This window comes from Amaranthus tricolor, chromosome 4, assembly GCF_026212465.1.
Source record: "Amaranthus tricolor cultivar Red isolate AtriRed21 chromosome 4, ASM2621246v1, whole genome shotgun sequence".
Classification (NCBI taxonomy): Eukaryota; Viridiplantae; Streptophyta; class Magnoliopsida; order Caryophyllales; family Amaranthaceae; genus Amaranthus; species Amaranthus tricolor.
The window spans coordinates 1,089,534-1,112,486 of NC_080050.1; the positions used below are offsets into that span (position 1 = coordinate 1,089,534).

The 22,953-nt window shown below is 31.8% G+C and overlaps 2 protein-coding genes across 12 annotated transcripts; one reads left to right on the forward strand and one right to left on the reverse strand.

The window, feature by feature from the left end:
- The first annotated feature begins 4,686 nt into the window (after positions 1 to 4,686).
- On the forward strand, positions 4,687 to 6,744 carry LOC130811376 (delta(8)-fatty-acid desaturase 1-like). Its single transcript, XM_057677655.1, has one exon. The coding sequence runs from the start codon at positions 5,055 to 5,057 to the stop codon at positions 6,399 to 6,401; it is 1,347 nt and encodes a 448-aa protein (XP_057533638.1). The 5' UTR covers positions 4,687 to 5,054; the 3' UTR covers positions 6,402 to 6,744.
- A 1,823-nt stretch (positions 6,745 to 8,567) lies between these two features.
- Positions 8,568 to 18,801, reverse strand: LOC130811377 (nicotinamide/nicotinic acid mononucleotide adenylyltransferase). Of its 11 annotated transcripts, none has more exons than XM_057677658.1 (10): positions 18,462 to 18,795; positions 14,617 to 15,095; positions 14,086 to 14,146; positions 13,564 to 13,637; positions 13,031 to 13,116; positions 12,317 to 12,400; positions 10,978 to 11,238; positions 10,764 to 10,865; positions 9,822 to 9,880; positions 8,568 to 9,736 (listed from the first exon to the last, which is right to left on the reverse strand). In XM_057677658.1, exons 3-10 carry the CDS (start codon positions 14,139 to 14,141, stop codon positions 9,646 to 9,648), a joined length of 813 nt encoding a protein of 270 aa, XP_057533641.1. In that variant the 5' UTR covers positions 14,142 to 14,146; positions 14,617 to 15,095; positions 18,462 to 18,795; the 3' UTR covers positions 8,568 to 9,645. The 11 variants fall into 11 exon arrangements, 10 of the variants coding, with proteins under 10 accessions (XP_057533641.1, XP_057533640.1, XP_057533647.1 ...); XM_057677657.1 differs by lacking the exon at positions 14,617 to 15,095 and adding an exon at positions 17,311 to 17,388; XM_057677659.1 differs by lacking the exon at positions 14,617 to 15,095 and having other exon boundaries at positions 8,572 to 9,736; positions 10,978 to 11,057; positions 11,154 to 11,238; positions 18,462 to 18,801.
- Between the last annotated feature and the right edge of the window lie 4,152 nt (positions 18,802 to 22,953).

Consider the following 22,953-nt stretch of genomic DNA (forward strand, 5'->3'; position numbering starts at 1 on the left):
AGGTTTTCAATAACTATAAATACATTTTATAAAAACATATTAAAAAATAAAATCAACAAGATCGATATATTTTTAACTTTTGTAAATATCCAATAAAATATACGCAAGTTTTTCTCTTCCTATATAAAAATATATTCGTTACGAGTATATTAAAAGAAAACAGGAAGAGCAGTAAATATCACTAACAATACAGAAGAAAACTAAAAAAAGAAATAAAAAAATCAGATAATTAAGACATTGCCTTTTGTTTTTGTTGATTTTCTTTTATGGAAAAGGATGAACGTTAGAAATGTCCTATCATCTACTTTGAAGTTCACTAGAAATTTCCTAATTTTATCTTACTCTATATACAACATAACTACATACCAAGAGCTAAAAGAAACGTATATTACATATTTAGTAGTCATGGGTCTTACAATATTGGTTATGTATTTCGTTTTTAAGTGTTTTCTTTTGTTTGTACATTTGTAATTTTTTCTTTATGGGAGGTTTTTTTCATTGGTTGAGCAAATAAATAAAGCAATTTTATTGGTCATTTAATTTAACAGCAAAAATGTTAACAGTTCTTTAATTAATAATTAATTAAATACAAAATTAGAAATTAATAAATCTCATACTAAAGTCAATCTTAAATTTTCAACTCTCATATAAAATATAAAGTAAAAAATATAAATTGATCCGATTTCAGTAAATTTTCATCTGTTTGTAATCTAAACTTATACATCAAATGCTTGTGGTAGAACAAATATTTGTAAAAATAAAGAGAAAGATTAGCGGTTACCTCTAATAATTTTGGTATTTATCACTATAAAATATTTTGTTGTTGAAGAGGGACAAGTAAGCTACCCATTTTTGTGTGCATATTACTATTGTGGACATTTTACTTTACAGTCCGTTTGGTATGTGATAATAAACGATGGTAATGAGAATGAAAACTAGTGTACTTTTGGTTAAAAATTCTCTTAACTACCTTGATGGCTATGCTTGTCTAACTTCAATCATCTCATTTTCTTCATAAAGTTTATTCCAAGGCACTACCATTGAGATATGTGGTATTAGGTAGGTGGTAGTAGAAATTTGTAAATAAAAAAACTTTTTCTGTGATAACAGTTTCCTCACCATGGGAATGATATGAAACTTTTGATGAAATTTTACACTATAAATCATTCTCATTATTACCATTTTGGTACCACTAATCAAAAGGACCGTTAGTATTTTGGATATTATTTGTTACTTTTCTTATAATGCGTTGCATCATTTTGGTAATGAAATGTTTAGTTGATAAAATTTAGTACCTGTTCCTGTCAGATTTTGAAGAACAATTAATTAAGATTTTAATCTCCTGATTAGTTGTTAATCAGATGATTTTTGCTGGTGGAAGTCCTTGTTTAATTCCTTGCCAGTTATGCAGTAAGATCTTTGAATGAAGATGCTAATGATTCCTATAAAACACACCAAGGGGTTAGAAAGGCCCGAAATTCTTTTTCGGGGGCCTACTCCGATGCCCAAGTCAGTACAGATCAGTATATGGATTGCCTAACAGGTCCTTCAAGGTGCACAGTGGCAACCAGGTGGATAACTGCTTAGGGCTTGTTTAGACGTAAGGTCTTTTGTAATAAATTATCACAATAAATGTCAATTAAACCAAATGGTTCTGTTGCTCTAAAAATCAATGTGAAATTTTGATATTTAGTTAAGATGGTTTGTATTCAATTGCTTTGAATTCTCTTATCTTATTATCTTCCTTTTTAAGAAAAGTTTCGTTACTTCATTTATGGCGCTTTGGTGAGTATTCATAGCTGATGATTGTCGAACAAACATTCCTTCTCCGATCCCTAAAGACCTTCGTTGCATGCGCCACTCTCCTTTTTATACGTCTCAATCCCTTAATCTCAGTCAAATACTTTATTTTTCTTTTGTGGTGTTTCTAATCTCTCCTTTTAATACGTGTCTCACTTCATAAAATTGATGCTTTAATGAAGAACATGTGTCTTCAGATGCATGTGAGCTCCTCATGCACTATCCTTCTAAGCCTGTATATAGAATACTTAAATAACCCTGCCAGATAATTGTTCCTAGATAACTACTTATTAACATGAATTCTTCCCAGATTTTGGCAGGTTTAATCTCTTTTGACTATCTTTTATAATAATAACCTTCAAATTAATATTTTACACATACAGTACCACTAACCAAGTAAGCTTCTTAAGAAAAACATTCAAAATGATAATGATAAATAACTAGGCGCATCTTAGAGTAAGATCAATGCTAGTCTTGGAGAGATTCTTGTAAGTTAATCTTTGTCCAAGCTTCGCAATATTATGGTAAAGTAAAAAAAATTGAGTCTTGAAGCGAGTCTTCAAAAAAGGAGAGTCATTCCAAGACTCTTGAGGTGGAAAAAATCATCATTTTTATTTTTTTGTCGAATAATAACATGTTTTTGGATCATATTTCAGAATTGATTTCTTGTTTTTCTAATTTTTAATGTAACTTTGTTCATAAACATGGTAACACCGTAGATCATATAATCACTCGATGGGCTACTGGTAATGCTTTGCAAAAGATTTATACGGCCCTTTTTTCACCAAGCCTCCAAACTTTAGTGGATCTTGATTTGAGCTAATAGAAGCTACAAGTTATCTTCATAAAAAAAAAAAAAAAAAAAAAAAAAGAAGAAGTGATTTCATTTTGGTTGTTCCACTCATTTTCCATGATTTCTTTATATGCAAATAAACTCCGTCACCTTTTTTCAATATCAACCACACGTTTAAACTCTCTTTAATTTAATTCTCCCTTCAACCTCGTCAACAATATTCATTATGTCTTCATTTAATACTCCCTCTGTTTCATTTCAAATATCTTATTTGTTTTTTGCACTTTTTTTCAATGCACTAATTCAATATTTAGTAGCGATAAATGTGTATAAAAATTAAATATTAATAAATTTTATGTTGAGACGAATCAAACAAAATCTCATTTATGTTTCAATACATGAGTTTATAATTAAATACAAATTAAGAGTGACTCAAAAGCAAATAAAACATTTAAAAAGAAACAGAAAATATATTACATTTTCAGAATTTATATAATTTCTTAATAAATCATACTCTTAATTTTTATTTAATCTCAATGGGAACAGATAAAGTATACTATTAACCCGTCTTGTATGAGATCGTCTTATGGTGAAACGATCTCAAAACAAGAAGTTTATAGGCTAAAAATTTCTATTACTAAACTATTTAATTTAAATATAAAATATGTTCTACGATGAGAAAATTTCATACAAGAATTTATGTAGTATTAAAGATCCTCAATAATCAAAATGGTATCAAAATAACGTTACATTGAGTCCACTCCTTTATGAAACGGCTTTCCATACAATCAAAATGTGCCACCATACATTATCTCAGTCCTTTTTTTTCCTGTGGTTGTGACTCATTATTTTGTATGGACTATGGATTACGCGTAGGACATTACGTTACTACCTATTTTTTAAATTTTAAATTTTAAATTTTAAATTTTATATATGTTCAAAGAATTAGTCTAATAATTTTAACGTCTTTCATATTAAATTTTTTTTATATTTATTTTTATTATGACTTATCTTTTTTTACTTGTATTTTTATTTGTATATTTAATTTACTTTTTTATCTTATTTATATAGGAGTATTTTTTTTTACTCTACTAAAATATTTTTTTTTCATCCTGGTTAGCATTATTTGTTGGTATTTTGGTATGTCCCATTCATCATTTTTATTTTCTTTAAATAACATATATATATATATATATATATATATATATATATATATATATATATATATATATATATATATATATATATATATATATATATATATATATAACTTTTTTGATTTACTCGCTTTATTTATTATTACTAAATAATTTGTTCATTTTTTTTTGAAATATTACCAAGGATAATACATCTTTTGCTTATTTTCCTACAATAATACTAATTGTTGATCAATTATGAATAATACCAACTTAAGGGATGTCATTGTTAAAAATCAAATTATATGAGATTATATGATAAAAATTGGTAAATTAACTAATAAATTAAAGTTAATATTATTCTAGGAAAAAACCCTCATAAATTAGTGTTATTCATGGTTAATAAAAAATTGGTATTATTGTAGGAAAATTAACTAAAGATTGCATTATTCACGGTAATTTTTCCTTTTTATATATAACATGCTATTTTTTTTACTAATAATTTAAGGATAATGATATGTATATCCCTAAGAGCCGTACATAAGAAAGAATCTTGTATCTTTTTTTATGTAATTTTATTTTATTTTTGCTTTTAAAACATAAATTCTTAATTTTATTAATTTATCAGAAATTATAAATAACTATAAAAAATAAATAAAATTTTTATACTAAATTCTCTTAAAAAGCTAAAATTATTGATAATAAATAAAATTTGTTAATTTTTATGTGCACTCCTTGATCATAAATATCACTGACTATAATTTCAGCCCCTCTTGTATGAGGCCATCTCACCGTGAGACGACTTCATACCAAAATCTATTATACTAAATAATACTATTATTAGGCTATTTAAGCCAAATACAAAACACGTCTTAAAACAAGACCGTCTCATATAAGAATTTGTGTAATTTAAAGGCCGGATAGTTTTTAAATTATATTTTCCCTAAAATATCAATACTCTCTTTCCATTCGGAAAAGCAGTATATACCCCTTTATATCCCTAGGAAACACCAATTCTTTCTCTTTGCTTTTATCTCCTGCTTCGCTGTTGATTTTGTAACCCTGATTTCTTCTTCTCATTCTTCCCCTTTTCAGTTTACAAAATACATTCTATAATCTCATTCTACCCAGAAAAATTCAAATTTAATCGTAAGCAAATCAACCCTGAAAAACAGGGTTGTATGCTTTGTTTTGTTTCCTTTGATATCAGTTGTGTTGATTGGATTTGATTGGATTTGATTTGATTTGAGTTTTAGTTACCAATCCTTTTCAAATTGGTGGGTTTGTGAGAAGGATTTCATCTTGCATTGTTAATTACTTTGACAATGGCAGAAACCAAGAAATATATCACATCTGAAGAACTGAAGAAACACAACAAAGCAGGGGATCTATGGATTTCAATCCAAGGAAAAGTTTACGATGTTACAAATTGGGCAAAGGAACATCCAGGAGGAGACATTCCTCTTTTAGCACTTGGAGGTAAAGATGTAACAGATGCATTCATCGCATATCATCCAGGTACTACATGGAATATGCTTAATAAATTTTTTAATGGTTATTATTTGAAGGATTTTGAAGTTTCTGAAATGTCCAAAGATTACAGGAAACTCCACAATGAATTAACTAAAATGGGTTTATTTGATAGGAAAGGTCATATCGTGATCTATGCCTTTATGTCAATCTTTATATTGTTCACATTATCTGTTTATGGAGTAATTTGTTCTGATAATGTATTTGTTCATCTGGGTTGTGGTGCATTACTGGGTATGGCTTGGATTCAAAGTGCTTATTTAGGTCATGATTCTGGGCATTATCAGATCATGTCATCTCCTGGGTATAATAAGGTTGCTCAGATTCTTACTGGGAATTGTCTTACTGGTATTAGTATGGCTTGGTGGAAATGGACTCATAATACCCACCATATCACCTGTAATAGTTTAGATTATGACCCAGATCTACAACATATCCCAGTTTTTGCAGTTTCATCTGAGTTTTTCTACAATTTGAGATCTTGTTTTTATGGAAGGAAAATGGATTTTGACCTAATTGCTAGGTTTTTGGTTAGTTATCAGCATTATACATATTACCCAGTAATGGTTGTTGCTAGGATTAATCTGTATGTGCAGACTATTCTGTTGTTGTTTAACCCTAACAGGAATGTTCCCAATAGGGTTCTTAACATTATTGGGATTTTGGTGTTTTGGACTTGGTACCCACTCCTGATATCTTGTCTCCCTACTTGGGAAGAAAGGGTGTTTTTCGTGCTCTCGAGTTTCGTTGTGACCGCTTTCCAGCACATTCAATTCACCCTAAACCATTTCTCAGCCAATGTGTATGTCGGTCAGCCTGAAGGGAACGATTGGTTCGAGAAACAAACCAATGGCTCGATCGATATTGATTGCCCGTCTTTCATGGATTGGTTGTTTGGCGGGTTACAGTTCCAGCTCGAGCATCACTTGTTCCCTCGTTTGCCTCGTTGCAATCTTAGGAGCATTGCACCTGTGGTGAAGGATCTATGCAAGAAGCACAATTTGCCTTACAGGAGTCTCTCGTTCTGGGAGGCTAACGTCTCGACTATTAACACCCTTAGGGAAGCTGCCCTTCAAGCTCGGGATCTCCCCAACCCGTTGGCTAAGAACCTCCTTTGGGAAGCTGTCAATACCTATGGTTGATGATGATGATGATGCGATTTCGATCAAGTTTTGTTTTATTTTTTTCGTTTTTTCAGGCTGACCTGATCTGGAGCGAGCATTCACTTAGAGGATTGTTCATTTATCTGCTGTTGGAGCTCCTAGATGATTCTTGTATTTATTAGTTTTTACTATGTATTTTGATTTACAAGAAAGAAAACATTATCAGATTCTGTATAAGTAGCAAATAGAAATGTCATATTGTCCTACAGATTGTTACTCTGAAGGGCATGTTTTCTCCTTTGTGGGAGTGGCAGAGTACATCTATCCTTTGCTTAGACTATAACTATGATATAAGAGAAATTATCTTCTATGTTCCTCAATATTTGAACTGCTTTTTGGGTTTAATTGATCATATTCCTCTAATCCTCTCTTTAAAGGGAGTACGGGTTTGGATTGTTCGTCATCTTTTCTTATTCAAACTCTGTTTTCGAGCGCGATATTGAGTTGATAATGATGATGATGACAACATTCATTGAGAAGCTAGAGATACCTAAAATCAACGTCATTATATTGTTTACATCTTATTTTTGCAACAAAGTAAGCCAAAGCCAATAAGGGATAAGGTTTAGATTCGCCATGAAGGAATGCCATTTGTCTATATAATCGTGTTGAATTGAATTCAATAAAATTAACTTAGAAGTTAAGGAAACAAACTTTCATGGGATGTTTGGTAATTGGTGTTTATTGATGAGTGTGTGTTAGTGTTAGTTTTCATAAAATGTGAATTGTATCATTCTCGTAGTAATGAAACTTTTATCATTTTATATTTATTAGTGATAATGCCTAGGAATGAATTTTTAGGGTAGGATATGCATGACTATACGCTTTGTCAGTATTTTTCTTATTAGAATTACAATTAGTCCCACCATTTGATATCAATGTATAATGATGATATACATTGTCATGAAATTTACTTAGCTAAATTACAGCCGATTTTACTTCTAGTTTTATCATATATCATACAATACTAATAATTGAAAGGGCCAATAATATAAATAGATGACATGTTGATTTAAGGAGGGCACCTAACTCAAAATCAGACATAAATTGTTGTTATAGATTGCTTATCTTAGCAGTAGAGAAGCACGATACGATTCAATTTCTACCTGACCTTATAATTGAATTTGACTTTGACTTTAAAATGGATTTACAATTAGATAAAAAAACTAATGTGAACAAAATTCAATTTTAAGCGAACCTAAAATACCTGATCTGAAATCGACCTGATGATTCGAAATAAACACTTAGGCGGAGCTGACCGGTTGACTGACTGATAAGGTAATGGGATCATATACTACGAGAACCACATAAAAAAGATATGGCAGCAAATTGACAGCAAATTACAATTAATTTACAAGTTCTGTTCCATCTAATAAAGATGATAAAATTGGGAATTTGGGTCCTATGTCGAATTATTTCAGGAACATATTATCACTTGTAGCAGGACCACACTGCCAAGATGCTGTTTAATTTCATAGTGCATACCATAATGTACTGTTGTATTGTCTATCACCGTATTGATGATCGTATTATAATTTTTTTATCGAAATATAGGTCAAGAGAACCATAAAACTATTTATTATTGACTGCAAAAAAAATCATTTTTTAAACTGATTAAAATGTTGTCGAGAAAATTGTAAAATCATTCGTAATAACTGCATAAATCGTTTTACAATCGTGGTCTTTGTATTTTGAACCTAGGAGTGGAGAAAATGCCAGAAAAAAATTACATAACTTTATGCAATTTTCATATTCGAAACCTTTTATTATCACGATTCTAAGCGGTCCAATATGTTACACATGCTCAATTTTTTCTTTACCGGGATCCAAGAAAACCACCACTATCTAATACTTCTACTTGACTCTTTTAATCTTATTGAAATTGCTACATTATTTAATATCTTATTAAAATTGTTACCTTTGAATTTTGAAATCTGTTAGTGATAATTAATATATTAAAATTTACTTTCTAGGAAAAAATAAATTTAAAGAGATATAAGAGTATTTATCGTAGTGACAGATCAAAATAACAGTAATACTATTGAAAGCAAGACTAATAGTGGAAAGAAGAAATGAAGATGCTTCTAGAAAATGACAAGTTGCAATAACAATCGGCTTTCATTTTCATAATGCTTCTTCCAATTACTTGGCTTTTAACGTGTGGAAAAAATCTTCACTATACATAGTTTACCTTTTTTAAATGACAGATTTTTCTGTCTTATTAAATTCATATCAATTAGATAGTTCCAAATGATACAAAATAAATATTACATTTATTCTCATTTAAATTATTCGAAAATAAATGTTACTTTTACTTGGTGTTGAAACTTTTTAGTTGTGAGATAGCACATAATTGGAAGCAATCAAACATTCAGAATAAAGTTCGGCTTAACCCGTCTTTACTAATCTAATAAATATTTAACAACAAGTGTCGTATGAAACTGTCTATACCATAAGAATAATTCATACAAAAAAACTTAAATCTCTAATTGATCAGTTTAAAATTGTAAGTGCTCATTTTAAAGTAGATTTATTATTAGCCATAATTTCCTTAGATAAGGTATTGTTTGTCGTCTTCTATCCAAACCCTGATCGTAGCCTGTAGTCTCTAATCTATGAGCAAGTACACTGGGTATGATGATGATAAGAATGGTGACATATACGATAGCCATGGATCAAGTGAAAGAACGGGTCTATCAGGGTCACCTCCGAAACTTCTACCATCCATATGGTCAGTACAAGAAAAAGATACAAGAAAACTCTTAGGAAGTCTCTAAGAGAAAAATACTGAGCTATGGTGGAAAGGAGCTAAAAATTTCATGACAATCTCTTCCCGTCCATATCGTTCTTGCATAAACATAAAATCATTCATCATTTCCTGAATACAAAGTTCGGTATTTTCGTAAACATAAACATAAACATAAACATAAAATGCCATATACAAAGTTTAGTATTTTCGTAAGCTTCGTTTATAGTTCTTCCTTCATCATCAATATCGTAAAATCATTCCGTCTTTTTCAATGATAGCATAAGAAATCTAATTAAATAACACCAAACAAGACAACAACCAAAAGGGGGAAATGATGCCTTCAAAAAGGGCACTAGACATTTCCCGGTTCCCCTACATTAGGCGTTCGATTATTAAGCTAATGACCATCATGCTAGGTAGAGCGTAACCTGAAAATAGAATGGAGTACACGGTATTCTTCGTGTAGGAAATCTATTAGTGCAGATATAGTTCTTGTTTTTGTATATAATCTATCACTTCATCAGACGTTAGGTACTTCACCGACAATCCTCGTGTGATGCAGTCCCTAAAAGATATATGACAAGCATGAGTTTTTCACATAGGTGGTTTCCGATGTCTTCCGTAAAACGGTGTAACATAGAGAATCTCACCTTATTCGTGTCGAACTAATTTGGTTTGAGATTAGTTCATCCACAATCTTGATATTACGCTGCAAAATAGGAAATCTGTTACAGCTACTCATGAATATGAAACAATAGAAAATAGGATAATTCGTCATAGTCCTGAAACTTACTCGACTCATTTTGGTAGCCAAAAAAATTTTCTCCTAAATGGTAGCCCTAAAAATTATAGGAAAAATTATCATGAATAATTCCAAATTTTAATTAAACATGATAATCCCAACTATAAAAGGTGCTTGCTAAGAATGCACCAAGATAGCTTCTTCCCTTTACACCCTTTTGCCTCGGTTTTGACGAGCTTAATATCAGTAATTCAACTTAGATTAAAGTCTGACTATCTAAACTAACCCATCATAGATGAAGGGGCCAATTGCAATGAATTTAAAAGTTTTTGTTAGGCAATGCATTATGTGGGGTTTTGGATTCCAGCACCTCCACCACAGTTCTGTGTTAAATTAGACCGGACTTATTGTGAATGTCAGCATATTAACGGGGAAACACGAGGTGCACACTTCATAAGCCAAAGAGATAAATACTATCCCAAAACATATGGCCCATCCCAATGGTGGCATCCCTTAATTTGGTTTGTCTTTTCCGTATCGTTCCATTAATCTTTGGTGACAAGCTCCGAAGTACACAGAAGCGGATCAATTTAAAGAAAATAGAAAGAATACTTTTTTGGGCTATCAAAATGAAAGGCAAAAGTAACATAACATTACTGATTTGATTTTACCTTTGAAAAATCAAGCAGCAACATATTTTATTTTTTTTTTGCCAATTTTTTTTGTCTTCTAAATTATAGACCTATATAGTTGAACAGGAAAAATATGATAGAGAAATATACTGATCAATAGACTTTAGCTATATAGATAGTTCATTCTGCAAGTCCGTTAGATTAGAAATTTCACCGACCTTGTTATCATTTAGTATGTCGTTGCTTGATATTATCTTTTCAACATCTTGTCCTTCTCTGCGTATACAAGCCACGCCAAAGTCTCTACATATGCTTCGGACCTGGAGATTACGGACTTTGTTAGCTGAGCCAAATCATTTAAGGATTGCAATCAATTCATCAACCCCTGTCACAGTGGCTGAAAATATGCATGTACAAAGTATGAACAGATACCTGCTCCGGTATCCAAACACCAGGGACACCAAATGATTCCAATAAATCGGAACCACAAACAAGCATTACCCGAAGGGATTCTGTGTAGAAAATGTTAGTGTCACAAGAGATAAAAGTGCACTTATCTATAAACTTAAGAGCCTTGTAATTCAAAGTCGAAGAAGTAAAACTTTTACCAGCTGAAACACAACTATTCTCGCATATAAAGCTCTTCACTCTGGATAAAATAGTCAACGTCCGTTGATAGCTGACTTGTTTTGCCTTTAACAAAAGTTTCAAATTTCAGAAACTAAAAGTGTCCAATGACACTTCAGGTGTCAGTCCTATCTGTCAATCAGAACCTATGTTACTTAGACTTGGCACTGATGTCGGATATTGTTATGTGTCCAAGTGTCGGATACGTCTAAAAATTTAATTTTATGCCTAAAATGAAGTGTCTAAGTGTCATACCAATATTCGAGAATCAAAGATCAGACACGGGTACGAGAAAGAAAATAAAGGATCCGAGTAACATAGATCAGAACATACACAGCCACAGCCAACTCAATAGGAATTTGGGGTCATTGAGAATGAAAATACCAATCTAATGTCTGGTACCTAAGTAACCCAATAATCCAACAGTTGGTTTTATGATCTCCAAGCTAACATAATCAATAAAAATGCTCTCTCTAAGAAAAGACCATCTATTACCTTTTTTTGAGCCACAAAGCGCAATGTTGTAGACTAGGGTACAACATTCAAAAGATTTTACCACCGAAGTCACTTAAGAAGGAACAAATTAAGGCAAAGGTAGAAAATGAAGAGAAAACATCAAAGAGCTTAGTAAGCATATTTTGCCTCATTTGCTGAACTTGTAAAGGACAATGCTTCAGTAGAAATCACCTAGTAAGTCTTCTTCCAAGAAGTGGAATTTCACATTGAGATTGTTAACAAATTTTTTTCTTCATTACCATCGGATTTGTATTTTTTGTACAAAATGATTATGATAACATCCGTAAAAGACGATTTCCTATGATCGACAACTATAACTTCTTCATCATGTTGAACCCAAAACGAAGATTGTACTTTTGTTTTGTTTATTGTACGCAGTAAAGAACCTCTTTGTTACTACAAAAGGTAAGGTAGCTTACACAAAACCCCTCTTCCCCATTTAGTGGCATTGGGCATGTAGTCAGTTGTCGCTTACACAACATATAAAGGAGACTGTATCTTCATGTCCTAAATATTTAACCTATACTATTGCCAAGGATCTCATACGCCCGTTAGAGGGTGGGTGTGAAATAGAATGATGACGGGTAGAATATTTGACCATTACAAGAAGAAATAATAGGCTAGTTACCTCCCACGTATCTACCATTATGAAGTCTGAACTTTTACAGGCCAGTTGACACATTTGTATACGATGGTCAGCAGATACAAGGCCCTACAGAAAACAAGCACATCAAAATTGCAAAGTGTTAAGCATTAGACCAATATATTTTCTGACAGTAATTCAGTAATCCAAAGAAATGTTCAATCATTAAGCACTTGGATCCAAAAACATTTGCATGAAAGTCTAGCCGTCTAGCGTATACTTGAAAACATTCACTTCGGTTCAAATTTCCCATTACCTACCTCTATTCACATCACGTTTCAGACGATGAGCCGATGATAGTGTTTTGTGGCCAAACTTGGCAAGGTTAGATTTTAAAAACCAGATACACCCAACACTGAAGATATGGAAATAGTAGTCAATAGATGCTCAGAAACTAATCAAACTCATTATTATTTGATAACTCACCCGAATCTCATTCCTAAAATCAACAGTACATTATATATGTGCTCTTTACAAAGTCTTAGAAATGTCATGTTTGATAGGATCAGTTTTGCATACAAAATATCTTTAATAGACAAACAAACCATTCATGTCTAAAGTATAAAAAGCGGTATCATAGATAGTAATACCTAACACTTATTCACACTTCAAGATAAAACCATCTTTCCCAATAGATTTAAGATAACAAGCCAGAAGAATTTCATATTTTCAACGAACAAAATAGAAAATGGTAAATACCTTTTTCTTATATGCATCATTTACCGGTGATAAGTAGGCTCCAATAACAGTATAACCTTCTAAATTCAAAGCATCTCTTGCCAACTCTAAAGGAAATAAGAACATAACATTAGTATTATGGCCAAAAAAGGTTCAAAACAGCTCTCAGCCGAAAATTTCAACTGCGAAAAGGCCTTTCACATTAGAGGTCTAGAAGTTAACCAAGTTCAACAATCTTTACCACCTGTTAAATATGCTATAGAAATAACAATTAGCAAGGAAATACATAAGCTTATGTTAGGGAACATGTATTTCATTTTAAATTGTAAACTTCAATAATGAAACTTAAATGAAGAATTTGTGAATGACAAGGTGTGGAAAGTCATTCTCAAATTCTCAATTTTAACTAATTTTAATACTATCGTGGAAATGATACAAATCCAATGGGTTTTATTAATTTGTCAAACACTAAATTTAAGTCACTTACAGATTTCCAAATGAAATCATCATTCCCAAACATAGCATAAAGGAAATCTAATCAAGCAAAACATTACCAAACAATCGCAAGTGCATGTAAGTAGGAGGATTAAAACTTCCAGTTGCAACTAGAACCACATAAGACTTCTCCCTGATGATTAAAAACATGAGACAAAACACTTAGCGACGTTGCAATTCATCAGGCCTAACATTTTAGCCAACATCAGTTGTCAATGCGACCATAGACGTATTTATCGCTATCACATTGCATGCGTATTACATACTTGCCTAGCAAAAGCTCAAATGTCCCAAATAGGTAAATATAATCATCAGTGACACATGATTCACTAATCACTTTGCGAATCGCGAATCGAAAAAAGGAAATTATGGTCAGTTTTAGTCTATTTAAGAACCATTTTGAGCGAATTGCAAATTCAAAAGGCGAACTAACTAGCGAATTATATTTCACTAATAATCATACATAATGCCTATTAGCAAGAACCTAAATATGATACTAGCAGTCTAGCATATAGAAGTACTAATGAAGTAAATACAAGAGAACTTAGCAAAAACAATTACTTAAGTTAGCATATACATACTTAGATTCACTTGTCGAAGAAACATCTAGTTTATCCAATGGTAGAGGAATATCCATGTTTCCTGCGCACATGAAGCACATTATTCTAACATAAAATAAAAATAAAAATAAAAATAGGAATCGAGCTTTAAACGGCCCGACACTGCCCGGCATGGCCCATTTACCTTATGCAAAAAAACATAACATAAAAATCCTCAAATTAACTGGAGTTAACTGAATCATCATATTAACAGCAAAAGATAATTCATCTTACTATGCATCCCAATATGACATTACAAGTAGCAGTTTGAACCCAAAATTAGAAACCCAAAATTACAAGCCATAATGCAAATTAAAAAGTATATAGGAACACATTTACATTACAAATATTCAATTATTCAAATCAAAAACATTAAAAAAAATCAAGAAATAACATTCTAACAAAATTCAAAAATCAAGATTAAAATTAAGATTAGAATGTAGAAAATCAAGACTCAAGAATAAGACGAAGATTAAAACATAAAATTAAGATTAAAATTGAGAGTTGAAATACCTTAAAAAATCAAATTTTGCTATTCAGGGTTTTTGTTAAGGTGAAACACGAAACAGTCACTGGGCAGCCGCAGGTGGCTGGGGTAGATGACATGCGGCTGCAAGGTGGCGGCACCGTGGCAGTTGCAGGCGGTAGCCGGCGACAGGCATAGGCGGCAGTTTTGTTGTGGTAATTTAGAGTTTTATCTTACAAAGAGAAGAGAATATTGAAGATTTTGATTTTCTAAATTCTGAAATACACGCTTTCACCCCCTCACTTCAGAAAAAAAAATGTTTTTAAAATTCCCCTGGGGAACGTGTTAGGGGTGCCCATGAATAAATCCGCCCATGATAGGAACAAAAACATAATTTATGCTAACAAAAACATAATTTATGCTAACAAAAACATGATTACCTACTATGAAGAGCTAGATACCTCATTTTGATCATTTGTTTTCTCATCAATTGCTTCTTCAAAAGATTTTGAATCATATTCCAAGTCTATAGGAATGTCATACTAATCACCACACCGATCTTGCATACATGTGAGAGTTTCGCAAAAGAAAAATAATATATAGACATACAGATTATACATAAAGATTTAAAATAAAAATACTAATTAGTTTTTATTTATTAAATTGATCATTGTATAATTTGGTGATAATTGTTTTACTTAATACTTACATTGCTTCGGCGAAAAAGTTTTAATATCTGATCTATAAATTTTTTTATAACTTTTGAATTTTTAACTAACCTTGACTCTAATAAACAACCAAAATTCAACAAATAATTTTTATCTAAATATTTCCTTAATAGTAGTTGTTTATAAAGCTGACTTAAAAAATATATATTATCAATAATCAAACAGATCAACTGAAACAACCAACCTAAGCTTCTCAGCTATAAGGGATGAGTATAAAAAACGTGATTACAATTTGCCGGACTTAAGCTTAAGTTTAGAGGATAAGGCATGAGCATAAACAAACAACTTAAGCTTCTCACCTATAAGGCATTGAGAAAATGCATAACAGATGGACATGAAAATTATCATCCCAACCAAACAGGTATTAGCAAAGGGCCAATTTGTTTAGAGGATTCGATGAGGCATGAGTATAAAAAACCAAATGCAGACAAAAACCTGAAAATCTCTATCAGATAATGTTACCACAAGCATGTGCAGCTAACCAGAACTGTAACACCCCTGAATTTCCGACCCCCTTGTAGGAAACCAAAACCGTAAAGGGCGGGAGGAAATTCGGGGGTTACATTAGAATAAAATAATAATAAACTTTTAAAATGTCAGTGGAAATTTCGGTAGCATCTGCCCTAAAACTGTACGCTTTTGTAGAAAAACAAAAGTTATTTAGAATCTAATAAAGTTAAGGCATCAACGGCCTATGAAAACAATATCACGGCAGAATGATTCATCGCCAGCTTCTCATGTCAAGCATGGATCGTGATTCCAATGTTAACGCTTGAATTTCAAATGACAAAACTTTTAAACTAAAACATACAAAGTTATAAACACAAACACGTACAAGTCAGTAACTAATATCAAATATAATAAGGCCGACTACTAGGTGACATTATGTTATACAACAACATAAGATGATTTCATAAGACACAAGCACAAATAGTGACCGTTTATCGTTCCCCTATACTTCTTAATCTCGTTACGTCCTTTCCAACCCAAACCATGGGTTCTTGGGTAGGATGCAGATCATCACACTCCTCTTCTCAAAACATAAACTCTTGTAAAACACGCGTAGTATCAATTTAACCAAAGCATTAATAGACTACCTAACACATGACCCTATAGAGCTTGTCTATTTTAAAATAAGTGTGATCATAGTCTATCTTTGGGACTGGTAACTCCCTTGAGGTAACTTAACTTAGGCGCACTTCTCACTAGTATAGACTACTCTATCATTGAATAAATTTTCTATTAATGAGTAAACGTTCTATCAATGTGTAAGCTTTCTATGAATGAATAACTTTCGATCAATGAGTAACATTCTATCAGTACATCTTTTCTCTACTTCATGGCATAGTGACACGGCGCCCATGGAAAAGTATGAGCTTATACTCCCTTCAGCTGACCCTCTCGGGTCCTCCCTTCGGGAAATACTAAACACACTGGGATACTCATCCAGTGAAGAGGCCACCATATTGGGGTTTGCAAGGCCCGCATGGTAACACCTCGGTCAAGGGGCGGTATCGGCCACCCGACGCCCAATAATAAAAGTATGCTCAAACCCCCCATACGGTGATCCCTTCGGATCTCACCTAGGAGACTATTAAATTAACCGAACATAATCCAGCTGAGTCACGCCAGCTAATCATAATCTAATACTTTATCAAATGGAAATAACTCCCGCTTTCGACTATTGATGAGCGCCCCGGAATAGCAGAAACGCCAAAACCCACTGAGCCACTCAACAAAATATGAAATTCACCTATAAAGGAGTCATTCTAACTCCAAGTAAGGCATAATCCAATTCTTAAATAAATAAGGGGGTGATCCCCGCCTTCTACTAACACTCTCATTCTCTAAACTATTCTAAGCGCAAGGATTTCATAGTCGATAGCTCTTCGTATAAAGTGTATTCACTAGTACCTCATAGTTTCGATACAATGCATATTATCACAATAAACAATAAACAATGATCTCTTGAAGGAAAATTATATATAAGGGTTAATTACTGCGTGTACGTACCTATAAGCGTCACTGCACGACCAAAAGTTACAAAATTCACCCAACTAAGGTTCTACTTTACTCTTATGAACTGGAAACCTATACAAGTTAGGAATAGAACTAATAAGTTCCCTTAACTACTTTGTCATACCAACTAAATACCAAAGTAACCACTATCACCTATTCAACATGAGTTTTTCGATTATTCTAGCACGCACACAACTCATTCAATACAAGTCAAAAATCATTAACTCAACACAACATAAGTCTTTCACCAATTTAAAGTAAAAGCATATGTGAATCGTTTCTTTTCATCAACTAATTTTGAGAATATTGGTTCGCGTTACCCAAAAATAACTAATCACAACTAAGCCTTACAGTTTTAATATAACACTTATACAACGCATAAAGGCAAATCTTAGAGTTATCAAATCGCGATATCATTTGTTACATTCTCCAAAGCTAGAAAGAACTATAATCAAAATAACACGACAAGTAACTTTAGCAACCATCGACGATAAGATGACGTTATGCTCTTGGCTTTACTAAAATTGTGCATGTATAACTTCAATGACGACCTACTAAGAGTACTTGCAATTCACAACAATCAAGTCACAACAATTAGCAACTATTACTCCCAATCAACAACCTAAACCATAACTATAGTCAACTACAATCAAAAACATTACTAATTATCACAAACATAATCAACCAAGTCTTAAAACAACTTATAAGGTTATTCAATTAATCACCACACCACCAAAGTATAGCATAAACACACATTATTAGTAAATTCATCTCTAAATCCAAACCCTAGTCATTTCATGTTCAAAGATAACACTTTTAACCATTATTCATAGCAAGAATCAATAAAACTAATACGCCACCAAAATATAACATCAAAGCCCACACCATTACTAATTTCAAAGATAACACCTTTAATTATTACTCATAGTAAGATTTAAAGAAAATAACACACAATCAACACACAACCCATAATTTCTAATCATAATTCAAACCCTAAATCATAAATATATCCAATTCATCCATCAAACCCTTGCCCACAAAAAAATTCAATGAACTTAACACAAAACCAACATCAAACTCAATACACTTAATAAAACTCCAAATAAAACTAGAAAATTAATTAGAGAAAAGAGGAGATGGCTCACAATGGGGGGACTAGAAAAGGGTCAAGAAGTTGGTGGTTCTTGTGGTGGTGATGTGACCCACCGTGTGTGATGGTGGAGGAAAGCTGCGTGGTGCTGCTCCCTTGGCGTCACAGCAGCTTGCTGCTGTTGGGGACGGGAAACGCAGCTGTTGCTGCTGCCAGGAGGGAGGAGTTGGGCCGGCGCTGCTGGTAGCTGTCGTGGGGAAGGGAAAACGCAGCCGGACTGGTGGAGTAAGTCACGGCTGCTGCTGCTGCTGGCTGTGGCGGTGAGCCGTGAGGGAGAAGGAGGGAGAAATTAGAAGTAATGGCGTAAGACTTGTTAGGCAAGGAGTGTTTTAGTCTTTTTAAAATAAAACTCTAACTCGTCCTTTTTATATTATTTATCTATTTATTTATCTAAATTGATCTTTTTACGAGGATCAATTAAAAACTCTAACTCCGTATGTTTATACATTTTAATAAAATAATAATTTGATTTAAATCTCTTTATTTAGAAATCGTAATTGTATTTTTAAAATATATATTAATATTTAAATTCGTATATGAAAGGAATTTATTAAAATTACTTCTAAATTAATTTAACATAATTATAAAATTCCCAAAAATTATTAAAATATTAATTAATGACGTCAGAAACATCCCCAAAGGTTAGTCGTGTACTTTTTTTAACGACTCGTGTCCTGGCTCAATTAATGTGTGGTACCCGAATATCTGGATAAATCGGGGCGAAACACCAAATACCCAATTTAATTTTTTTTTATGCAGATTGTATTCTTAATTAGGACATTTTGTGTTGTATGGATAGGCGGCCCATGTCCATGCATCTCCCATTTTGAAGGTATTGCTCATTCAATAAATCAGAATAAACTTTACACTGTTATATGAAGTTTAATTCAAAAAGTTTATACTCCGTATAAATGAAAATAATATTTTGGGTGAAAATATTGATCATAATAAAAATTAAAACCAGCAATTAATAAACTAAAACAGGAAACGTGCCTTATGTGCAGGCAAATCCATTTAAAAATTTATGCCACAAATCAATTAATCACATACCATATTGTGAAGAATAAGCGTGCTAATAACTCACTTAAATACGATCATTAGAAAGAGAATGACCACAAATTTATCTAAAAATTAGTACTCCGCAAATGAAAACCTAAATTACAAAAAGATTTGAATAAAATTTTGAATATTTAGGTAAAAAGGATTGAATAGAACTCACTTAAACACGATCATTAGAAAGAGAATGATAGAGAATAAATATCACCGTTCGTTAAAATCGGAATTTGTGTGTTGTATTATTGTGTAGTGTGTGCAAGTGACCCAACTTCATGTCAAGTCCTTATTTTTTTGGGACCATGGCTATCCATACCAAAATCTAGCAAATAATTTCTTTTTAATTATAGATATAGATTACTACATAGATACTCATGCCAAGCACATATTATTTATTATTAATTATTTAAATAAAAAATACAAATTTTATATATGTAATTAATTTATTATATGAATCTTAAATCAATACAATTCTTGGTAATATAAAAGATAAAAAATAAAATAATATTATTATAAAAATATATAGATTAGTAAATATGGCCAAAAAAAAAGGTTCGAACTAGCTCTTAGTTGATGTTCAAATTGTAACTGTGAAAAGGCGTGGGTTAAAACTTCCAGTTGCAACTAGAATCACATTGCCATTCATCAAGCCCAGCAATAGCATATTAGTTAACATCAGCTGTCAATGCAACCATAGACGTATTTATCGCTACCACATTGCGTGAGTCTTACATATTTGCCTAGCAAAAGCTCAAATGTCCCAAATAGGTAAATATAATCATCAGTTTCATATGATTCGGTAATCACTTCGCGAATCGTGAATGGAAAAAACAGAATTATGGTCGGTTTTAGTTTATTTAATAACCATTTTGAGCGAATTGCGAATTCAAAAGGCTAACTAACTACCGAATTCAAAAGGCGAACTAATTAGCGAATTATATTTCACTGATAATCATACATAATACCTGTTAGCAAGAACCTAAATATGATACAAACAGTCTACCATAGAAGTACTAATGAAGTAAATACAAGAGAACTTAGCAAAAACATTTACTTAGTAAGCATATACATACTTAGATTCATTTGTCGAAGAAACATTTAGTTTATCCAATGGCAGAGGAATATCCATGTTTCCAACGTACATGAAGCACATTATTCTAAAGTAAATGTTGCAAATTTAAAGAAACAGATAAAAATAAAAAATGTATCATTTTCATAGGGACAGAGGAAGTATCCCTCTTTAAATCTCCGTATTGTGTGTTTGTCGGTGTGTGAGCATCATTCTGAGATAGGAGAAAAGGTAAATTATGAGCAGAGGTTGTAGCAACCCAATAGATACTTGATCAGACAATCCTCTCACGAATATTTTGCTAATGTCAAAGATTAGCGATAAAGACATCACTTCATTTGACACCTATAAACTGATTCAGAGGATAGTTCTAGATCAGACATAAGGCCGAACTTTACCCATGAGGCCATAACTCAGAATGCAAATACCTGAACCCACTATAACATAATTCGGCAGCTAATTCGTCTTTTAAATGTAGAATGCGTTCAAAATTGGGGAAATGTAGCCCAAAACAACCATAATTTGCTTTTTCGATTCGCAATTCGCGAGAAAATCAGCGAATCATGTGTCACTTCCTAAATCAGTTGATCATACTATTGCCTTTACCAACCTTTTCCTTTATTTTCAATTGGATATCCTAAATGCAAACAATACAAACAAACAAACAAACGAATAACAACCAATAAAATTGCAATCCAATTAAAGACTAATTATGACCTCTTACAGTTGAGCAAGGCATCAAGATAAAATCTTCTCCTAGGGATGATACTCTAATAACCCAATTATCATCTTCGCACATGTACTCAACCAACTTAACTGTCATTTTTTGTTTTTAATCAAATGACAAGGCCATGGCTAAACAAGTTCCGGCCTAGATTATCCCTTGAGTAAAATATCAGTTATATTGTTTGGTTATCAATAATAAAGTTCAAAGTGTGTATGTGAACGAGATTAATGATATAAGGTGATAAGAAAATTTAATAATAATTGAAACTAGAGTTGTTGGATCATGGATCATGTTATGATCCAAACACTCAATAATTTATTCAATTAAGATCCTACCAACGATATGATCATCACTTGCATATTATTGGATTGTAAATCGTAGTATCGTACATCAAAATCATAATTTTAATTACAATGTAAATATTTATTTTAATTATTAATTTATCATTATTATAAATTCAAAAGAATATATAAAGTATATCCGAAAATATTATGCCAAAACATTTCTCCATAACAATACAATTTTGCAAACAAACAAATGCATTTGAACATTTGATTGGAAATTACAAGGTTGCCATCTAATCTAGAAAAGTCTATTACTAGTTGCTAAATATATATTATATATTTATCTTTTTAAATTTACATTATATAATTAAAAAAAACGAACAAAAGCAATATATGACCAAAATAATTTGTCTTTTGACCTTTAAATTATTGTACAAGTAACTAGCTTACAAAATTGTTGTGGACGTTGAGCTAGTGACTACCATACGAACAACTTGTGTTCAATGAGTGTCCAAATTTTTACTTCAATTTTGCCAAGACATATATTACTCTCTCTGTTCCAATTAATTACACTATTTTTTATATTAATCTGTTTTAATGAATTTACACTATTATTTATTTTTGACAAGGATTATATTCTTCTTTTAATTTCATTCACAAACTAATCATTTCTCCCCATCTTAATCATTCGTTTTTATCATCGATTTGTTTTTTGTTTTTTTTCTTAACCTAATTACCCTTTCCACTAATTTTCACCAAAAAACATATGGTATCAAGTGGAGGGGCAAATGAAGCATTTCAAGGTGAGAAATATATATGGTTTATTTGATAAATGATTGTTAGTTGGTTTGACCTGTAACAGATATTAATCGATAAATCAGTTGCGTTAGCCAGCTATTAGGGCAAATAGAGTATTTAATTTAAGGTGAGAAATTTAATTTTGACGATAAAATAAGTGAAAATTACATATAAGTACTAAATGTAAAATATAACTAATCTCAAACTAACTTATTAGTATCAAACTAAATTAAATTAAGTTGAAAATAACAATCCTAAATTCTAGTATTTATTTTTCATAAGTTTATTGATATCCTATTCATAAATTAATAGAAGTATCTTTATCCAATCCTTAAGAAATACTCCTACGGCCCATTTGGTTGATGGTAATGAAGTAATGGGAATGAAATGTTGTAATGGCAATAGTAATGAAGGAATGGATATGAGAATTGGTAATGAAGATTCTTTTGTTTGGTGTGCATGACTAAAGAATGGTAATGGAAGATAATATTCCATTGATTGCATTTAGTTGTTAGTAATAAAAAATGGTAATGACTCTTAGTTTCATTATTGTATA

What these genes read in the sequence shown, in the direction of transcription:
- LOC130811377 (XM_057677658.1), bottom strand. Translation starts at nt 14,141, where the DNA reads ATGGATATTCCTCTACCATTGGATAAACTAGATGTTTCTTCGACAAGT. An exon ending in TCTTCGACAAGTGAATCTAA is followed by an intron (nt 13,638 to 14,085) that starts GTATGTATATGC and finishes TTTAATCATCAG; the next exon opens with GGAGAAGTCTTATGTGGTTC. An exon ending in GTGTTTGGATACCGGAGCAG is followed by an intron (nt 10,866 to 10,977) that starts GTATCTGTTCAT and finishes CGTAATCTCCAG; the next exon opens with GTCCGAAGCATATGTAGAGA.
- LOC130811376 (XM_057677655.1), top strand. Translation starts at nt 5,055, where the DNA reads ATGGCAGAAACCAAGAAATATATCACATCTGAAGAACTGAAGAAACAC.